Source organism: Manacus vitellinus, unplaced genomic scaffold (assembly GCF_001715985.3).
Source record: "Manacus vitellinus isolate BGI_N305 unplaced genomic scaffold, ASM171598v3 ctg7180002432948_pilon, whole genome shotgun sequence".
NCBI lineage: Eukaryota > Metazoa > Chordata > Aves > Passeriformes > Pipridae > Manacus > Manacus vitellinus.
In genome coordinates this window covers 27,686-36,262 of record NW_021938442.1, presented here as the reverse complement: position 1 = coordinate 36,262, position 8,577 = coordinate 27,686, and the positions used below count along the sequence as shown (strand labels likewise).

The 8,577-nt window shown below is 49.0% G+C and overlaps 1 protein-coding gene across 1 annotated transcript; it reads right to left on the bottom strand.

Annotated features, from left to right (window-relative positions):
- Nucleotides 1-286: 286 nt before the first annotated feature.
- LOC108643861 (hydrocephalus-inducing protein-like) lies at nt 287-7,706 on the bottom strand (the record flags this gene model as incomplete). The annotated part of the gene is made up of 9 exons (XM_029958285.1): nt 7,684-7,706; nt 4,697-4,833; nt 3,939-4,060; nt 3,660-3,851; nt 3,114-3,263; nt 1,825-2,064; nt 1,380-1,551; nt 752-919; nt 287-460 (listed from the first exon to the last, which is right to left on the bottom strand). Coding segments are annotated over exons 1-9 (1,372 nt in total), but the record flags the coding sequence as incomplete, so codon positions are not given.
- Nucleotides 7,707-8,577: the final 871 nt, after the last annotated feature.

Below are 8,577 nucleotides of genomic sequence, written 5' to 3'. Positions count from 1 at the left end.
TGAGCAGCAAGCTGGATTCAGCTTTGAGGAAATAGAAAAAATTCAGAGAAAGAGACAGGTGTGCTTCACCACCCCTAGAAAAAGGAATATGTGCCAAGAATGGCAGTAAAAGTGCCCCTGTGGGAGCCCTTCAAATCGAGCTTTCTGTTTCCAAACTAGCCAGAGATGCACAGCACCCATGTTCCCTAAGAGAGCCGAGGGCTGCCAAACCATTTCTCTGAGCAAGCAGAAGTGGCCGGTCGTGGTGGTTTCCTAAGCATGCTCTGGGTGCAGCGTTTCTCCTTACCCGGCATCTGTTCCCTCCTGGCTCTTTGCTGACGGGCAGCCTCGACGCACAGCTCCCGGGCACGGCGCCCCGCCGAGCTGCGCTCGTCCGACATGGCTTCTGTCACCCCCTCGGCCAGGGACAAGCAGGCGGCACTGTAATACTTGGACAGGGCGGCCGCCGCCCTTGTCTTTCCTGAGAGAGAGAGGAAGACTGCTTGGTGACACCTGCACGGGAGGCATTTTCAGGGACAGCCTCTGGAAACTCACAAACGGCTTTCAAGGACGGTGGGAAAGCAAGTGCCCTTCTAGGGGAGACCACGAGGGAGGCAGCTTGAGCACGGTTACGAGCACTGAACTCCAGCCCCAGGTGGGTCATCTCCACCTCGTATGCAGCTGAGGACTTTGTCTCAGGCACCACGGTCCACCAGGATGCATTTCTCCTGCTTCCCCCTCTCCTTGCAGCCCAGGGCTGTGGCTCCCGTACCTGTCCGGGGGGTCCCATAGACGATGATGGCAATCCCTCTGGGCATTTGGGCTTTGAGCTCTTCTCCAACGGGATTGGTGTCGAGGTAGCGCCTGACGGCCTGACGGATGGGCCTGTCACACTCGTCCACCATGTCCTTCAACAACCTGATGCTCTCTTGAAGTGCTGCTGTGCAGAACCAGCAGAAAAGTCAGCCTCCTGCCTACCTTGGATCCTGATCATCCTCCCTATCCCCTCCGATCCCAGGAAAGGAGACGGCCGAAAGCAACAGGAGCTTGTGCTTTTGTTGCTGGGAAGGAGCAAATAGAAAAGAGCCAGTGATATTAGACCTGGTTCTACTGGCTGAAGAGCTCATCTGATGCTACTCTTTGTGGCTAAGGGACGCAAGGGGATATCCTGACTACTTCCCCAGTCTGTGGCAGGCAGATAGGAGCTGGCTTTGGCTACACTCCAGGTTGGCAGAGGATGCCACAGCCCTTCACCCAGGAATTCCTCCACCAGGCAGGAGGTCAGATGGCTGCTAAAAGCATGGGCTTTGCATGGAGAACAAAGTGACAGAGAGCTCGGGCTGTGTGGGCTGGGCTCCCTGCTATGTCCCCAGTCAGAACAGCCAATGCCAAAGCCTTACCATTGTCCTCGCCTGATTCTTCCTTGCGCTTGAACATCTCTTGACCCAGAGCCTCCATCTTCTTCCATTTTTCATAATATTCCAGCACCTCTGGGGGCAGCTTCTCACCCACAGCGCGTGGAGGCATCACCACGGCCGTCCGGTCTCCAAACTCCTCCAGCGTCCGCAGGATCTGTGCGTGTGGGGAAGAGAAACCATCCACAAGATTCCTTTATCAACCTCCATCATACCAACAGACTCAGCCCATCTTCTCCCTCCTTCCTTCCTCCCAACAACACAGGCTATCCAAGCCCCTCCACAGACTGCCAGCAGGGATGGCTCACCTCAAAGTGCCACCAGGCTTTGCCCTGGAGATTGCCTCCATCTCCCTGGCACAAGCCTGGGAAGGCTGGAGTGCTGCACAGCTTGGGGAGCACACACATGGGGACCAGACCTTCCCTCTCACCTTCTCCTCCTCACGGTACTCCTCGTCAAACTCCAGGGAGTAAAATTCAATGGGGAACTCGCAGGGGTTCTTCACCACCACTGTCCTCTCCAGCTCAGGGCCGCACGGAAGCACCGCTCCCAGCTTGATCTCCGTGGGGCTGAACTCCAGCCGTGGCTCCAGACCCTGTCCTGAGATGTGCAGCACGAGGAGCTGGCTGTTCCCACGAACGCTGATCTTCAGCTCGGTTTTGTAGGACTTCTGAAAAGAGAAAAGTGCCAAGAACTTGTCCATGAAGTCCTAGGTGACAGGACCCCAAATACAAGCCTTGCTCAAAGGTCAGGGGTGTTATCAGTCCCTCCAGGGGGAACGGAAACCCAGATCTTTACTTATGGTAGGGCCTACAGCATCTGTGTCCTTGGCTCTGAGTAACTGGGACAAATCCTGGTGTGCAGTGTAACTGGGTATTTGGGTATGAAGTGGATGTAAAATGGATTATCAGATGTTCTCCCCTAGTCATGGAGGAGCAGACGAGAAGGGCCCTCAGTCCTGGTACTGCTGCATCAGGCAAACACCAGCTCCATGAGAGAGGCAGATGAGCTCTGGCTGGCTAGAAATAAAGGTCGTCTTCTCTGCTCAGTGTTTGGCTCTGGTCAAAGCCTGACACAAGATGGTTGGTTACATCCATCGAGCAATGAAAAGATCCCTGGGACTGTTCTTGGGCACGGAAGCACTTGTGTCCCTCCTGTTACACCCTGTCGGTTTCCAAGTCCCAGTGGCCACATGCAAAGGGCTTTTGGGAATGCTCCATCCTTGAAGTCGACTCCCCAGCTGCACGGCAATGTGCAGGCAGGCTGGGCCAGAGCCCCAGGGACTGCTGGCAGCACACCACTCCAGGTGACTGTCCTGCCGTGCCCAGGAAGGTGTCTGGTGGCTGTTTTGTCTGTTGGTGCCAGCAGCAGGATGAGCCAGCATTGGCCCTTCCAGGTTGATGCCCTGTGACTGTGCCAGCTGCTCTGCACCCAGCGTCGCAGGCTGCAAATACAACCAGGCAAGGGGGAGGACGAGGCAGTCAGGCAGATCTCCCCCATGGGCAGAGAGGCAGCCACAGCACAGTGCCCTGATGTTCCCTGGGAGGATTTCAAGGCGCCTCTCAGAAGGGTGTGCTGCAGGGGAAACTGAGGCCCAGTGAGTGCAGGGCTTCCAGAAAGCTGCTCGTGGAGGAAGAGCTCATCTGCCACTCCCTGTGTTGGGCTCTCCTTACCACCCTGCCCTGACAGAGCTCCTGGGGCGACACCTGCCAATCTCACCTCTTCCAGGGGGGAAAACTGGATCTGCAGGTCACACCACTCTCTACCATAGAGGGTTCCCTCCCGGGCCTTCCACTGAAAGACACGGGAATCATCCTTCGCAGCCTGGAGCTCCTTCTGACGCACGGCCGGTGTCAAACGTTTGTCCACCTGAGCACAGAAACCAGTCGTGTGAGGTCTCCTCGGTCTGAGAGGACAGAGCCTCGGTTCCTGGAGTGCTCCAAGATCCTGTCCCGGTGCTGAGAGCACCCACAGCAAACCCGGCGTGGCCCCCACGGTCTAGAACTGGAGGGACAACCTGCAGGCAGGGCAAGCAGATGGGGAGCCACCGTCCTGTCCTCAGAGGAGGAGGAGGAATGGGTGAGGATGGCAGGGAAGCAAAGCATCAGCCAATGGAACAGGTCCAGGCAAAGCAGCCTTGATCTGGACCCTCAAAAGCTTCCTCAAACACGCTGTAGCCCAAGTGCTCAGGCAGCCACAGGCATAGAAAAGGCAGGAGGTGCAAAGAAAACCCAACGTTCCGTGTTACATTTCCCTGTGCTTTACCTTCTTGGCAGGTTTGTTGACAGTGAGGAACCATTCACAGGGCGCGCTGAACCAGTTGTAAAGCCGGACTGTTTCACACCAGCACTGCCCAACCTGGACATCGGGGAACTGGAGTCTGTTCCTGGAGAGGCTGAGCAGCAGCTGAATCACAGTGGCACGGAGGCGGATGTGCAGTGTGGGGCCTTTCTCTACCTGGAGAAAGACAGAGAGTTCAGCTGAGAGTCCAGGTGACACGTGCTGCTGTGCCCAGCCTGCTGCCTGCCCCAAAAGCTGCGGTACCTTGATGGGCAGGAGCACATCCACCTTTCCCACGGGCAGGTTGGCACTTGCAAAGTTCACTTGAAACCGTTTGCTGGTGCCGTAGATCAGGAACTCCACGGGCTCCAGGTATATGCTGAAACCTTGAACAGATGAAAACAAAGCAGCTGAGATACACAAGCAACACAAAATGTGTCATAAGCATGTTAAGGCCATACGAGAGCCCTGCTGGGAGCCCTGGGAAAAACCCCACGCTGTGCTGTTCCCGGGACAGAAACTTAGAGGAGACACCTGAGCAGCCCTCAGACACAGCGAGCCACTCAGTGATGGAAGTGCAGATTTGCCTCCAGGCCTCTTTTGGAAGCCTACTTTGATCCACCAGAGGATCAAACAGGCTGTTTCCTCAATAAAGGTCGAACACAAGAGCTGTGACAGCGTGAACTCCAGACAAAGCACTTTCCAACCACAACAGATCCCATCTGTCTGCAACACCCCCAGAGCGCCCAAAGAAACTTGATGCTGATGGGAACCAAAGGCAGAAGATGCTGGCAGGTGAGGAGGGTAATCAGCCCATCAGGCCCCTGCAGGGAAGTGTCAGGGCAGCCCCAGGCAGGCCAGGTCCCTGGGCACGGCTGGCCAGGAGAATTCTGGCCCTGAAGCTCCCAGTAGGGGCACTGGGAGGAAGAAGCTCAAAAAACCTCCCCATGTGCAGTGGCTTAAGCCAATCTGTCTGAGACAGCTCCCTGCAGCCCACGGGAAGCCTCTCCAGCACTGGTTACCTGTGTCACACAGGGCACGTTCATTGGCCTGGACGGCCACTGGGTACCTCCAGGTGTTGGTGATCTTCACAGTGCAGCTTTTACTGTAACCCTGAACAACAGTGCCCATGTCCAGGATGTACTCGGGCAGCTCAACTCTGGAAGGAGGAGTAAGGACAGTCCTTAAACAACAGTGCGGCCACACGTTCAAGTAGATGGAAGATTCAAATAAAGTGGACATTTCTGTACTCACTGCTGTAAAAACTCAACTCAAGCCTACAAAACCCAAGGCCTGATATCAGATTCTCTCTTGGGATTAATTAGTATTTTGCCCAAGATGACTGTATCACCACACCAACGCTCTTCCATGTAAGATGTCAAAGCCACAAAAAGCAATTCTAGAAGAATACTTCACATGGCTTCATATCCCCAGAGGAACAGCTTCCTCTGCTGAAAAGGTTATTGGGACTCAACCACAGAGGTTCTCCTGACCCCCCCAACCCTCATGAGCAGTTGCAGGGCAGCCAGAAAGTTAAAACTTCCCTCAAGTCCCAGCAGTGTGCATCTAACCCACTGAGGTCCACCTAACAGAGAGATCAAGCTGCCATGTGCTAGATAAACAGATATTGCTCTTCCAAGAAAAGGCAGCTCCAAAGAGCTCAGAAAAGTAACAAGGGACAGGTAAAACTGCCTTTATTCTAATACCTACTCAGCACAAACAGCATCAGGGCAATCCAGGAAAGGTGCAGACCGTTAAGGCTGGAGTGCTCAATTTTGTATTTAGCAGGAACATGCAGGTCAGCCAAGATCTGCTCCTGACACTGCAGGGTTTAATTTTAATCTTTAATTTTGCTATTTTTTGGAGAGCAGGACAATTAAAAGTTGCAGCTTTAGACATTTCAGGATTTAACATTAGGAACACAAGTCCTGGGTCCAACAGCCTCAGTCCCCTCATTATCATCAGACTGGTCCTGCCTTCATTGTAACAGACTGTGCAATATCTGTGATTTTGACCCTCTAAACTGAAAATTCACATGAGATTTCAGATATGCTCCCTTGTTCTCAAGGTATGAGATCATTTCTAAACACAGACTCAGTTCTCACAGATCCCATCAGACAGTCACACAACCAAGTCCAGAACACACTGACACACACATTTGCACATCAGCCCTGTTTGCTGCAGGACATCCACGATCATGGACATGTCCATTCTCTGTAAATATTACCTGAATTCTGCCTTGCACATCAGCAGTGACTCACTGCAGGTAAAGGTTCAGTACAACCTGCAGAGACATTTTTAGAAAGCTTTGCCAAATTGGCCCACGATTTTTTACATGAACGGGCTGAAGGCTTCATCCAAGCCAAAGAAAACAGCTGCACTCGGGTGGGGGTTCACAACTGTATTCTTTAACTGTCACCATCAATTCTGTAATTTTAAAAAGCAAATTATCCAGAGTGTTTTTGAGATTCCTGACACAGGTGTCTTCACGAAGACACCTTGTGCTTTGAGGCCCTGAGCACGCACTGAGGTACCTGAGCATGGGGAGCTGTGAAAAGGAACCAGTCCAGGGAGGCAAACGAGCTCTCCAACTCTGAATTACACAGTGGGGAAAGCCTGGCTCAAAGGAAACGTGTTCCTCTGGCTCTAAATGCAGAATCTTAGAGTGTAAAAACAAATTATAAGCATCAGAAAGCTGATTTGTTTGTCCTGCAAGGAGGAGAGCAAGATGCCTCGTAACGCTTTGGGCTTTAGAGTCAAATTTACGCCAAAAAGAGAAGGTTTAAGTTTATTGTACAAACAACTGATTGGAAAGGAAAAGCTTATGAGTGTCCCTAGCTAAAGAATGAATACCTTGAACTAAGGAAAAGCACTTCTGAAGTGTGGTTAGACAATGTCCTCGGGAGATGGCAATTCTCAGAGCACAGCCTGGCTTTCCTACGTGTCACCACGGTCACTGCAGGTTGTTAAAGTTGTGTGTGAGTGACCACAGAAATCTTTGAAGGTGCAGGAGACACAAACATTGCTGCAGTCAGCACTTACTAACAGTTTTCAAATGCCCTGAGCTTGAAAGAAAATAAATTCAACAAGGAAAAACACTGCACCTTAAATGTTTAAGGTTTATTTTGAAAAAAATTATTTCCAGCGTAAGTTAAAAAAAAGACAAACAAAAAGCCACAACACAGTATAACATACCTGGCACAAACAGTACACAATTCTGCTCAAGGACTTTTACCCAACCAGTCATCTGAATCTTTGGAAGAACAATATCCAGTGAGAGACTTTAAAGAAAAAAAAAAAAGAAAAAACAAACCAGGTTTGTCTGAAAACAAGGCACAGACAGATCTCACCTGCAGTCCTGATGTTCGTGACTGACAAACTTGCTGAAAACACAGAAGGTGTCTTTCAAGTCATAAAAATGTGACCTACACTACAATAACAATATTCTATCCTTGCCAAGCATCAGCCTTTGTGTTCCCAAAACCAAGAAACAGGCCCCAAAAATCTCCTCTACAAACACCTGAAGTCTCCTGTTACTGCTGTTCCTGTTGGCAAATGTGAGTTCTACAATATCCCCAACTGTTAATGCTACAAACTCAGTAAGTACAAAATACAGTCAAAGTTTAATGCAGGTTCTCCCTGGTGAAATGGGACATTGAATGAAATGGATTTCTATGAAAATACTGCCCTTTTCCACAAATACAAGGTACATGGATCTACATACACAGATGATAAAAATAACAAGCCCCTTAACAGATAGCCTGGGTAAACTCAAATTTAGACAGAAGTAGCACAGAAACATGACATTATTTGAAGACAGTCTACCTGCATCTGCAAAAAAAAAAAAAAAGCTTTCTAAAAGTCCAGATACTTTACAAAATGTATCCCCTCCACATAAAAATTCAGATTGTTTTTCTTCCCAGCTGCACTGTAGCAAAAAGGCAAATTTCAAGATAAAAAAAAATAACAAGGAAATGAACATACTACCACAAGTTATAGCCACTCCTACCTGAAAAAATAACTCATGATGATTCCTCTGAAGCCACTCAGACAATAAGGTATTGTTCAGGGCATTCTACCTGAAAAAAAAAAAGATGGAAATTTTCAACATTTTGCTTTAGAAAAGCAGAACAAGTCACATGCCTGAAATGTATTGCTCTTTAGGTAATTATTAAGTCAAGAAAACTTATGAGAGCAGTAACTGTATCTTTACAACTCAACTCTAAAAAGAAAAGGACATTCTTGGCTGAAATAAAACACACTGGAGATGACAGTGACTGACACACAACACACACGACCTGTGTTTCTCATGACTAACTGCAATCTGCTCTTCTGTCTTCCATTACTTTAATTTTGAAAGACTTAGAGATCAAATGCAAACTTAACCTTTTTTATTGAGTAACTTATCACCCAATACCCCTCAGCCCTTGTGCTTTTTTTTCACATTAAAGTCTTTAGAACCAGGCTATGCAAAATTAAATAAAACCTTTAGGGACAGCAAAGTTATTTCAAAATGGTTTCTGTCATCAGCTTCTCTGAATTGTAAGTCCTACCTTGCTTGATCTTCCCAAAAAATGCATCTTTTTGCCCTTTAGAAAACAGTTTTAAAGCTTTCAGCTTCTTTAACCTTTCGTCAGATCCCAAACCAGGGTCTTTAACAAAAGGAACACTATATTTGCACTACCTCTAGCCAACTTTTCCTGCCTTTTGTGAAGGCAAAAATGTTATTTTATTTTACAGCAGTTCTATTTATTGTCACCACTACTTCATACTTAAGAAGAAGTCTGGAATCAGTGGGTAAAGACACAATTTTAAAAAACATTCCTTGCTAAACTAAAAGGTATCCAAGTATAAATTCCAATTCCTACACCTTGAATATAAAAAAGCAGAACTGTTAAACAAA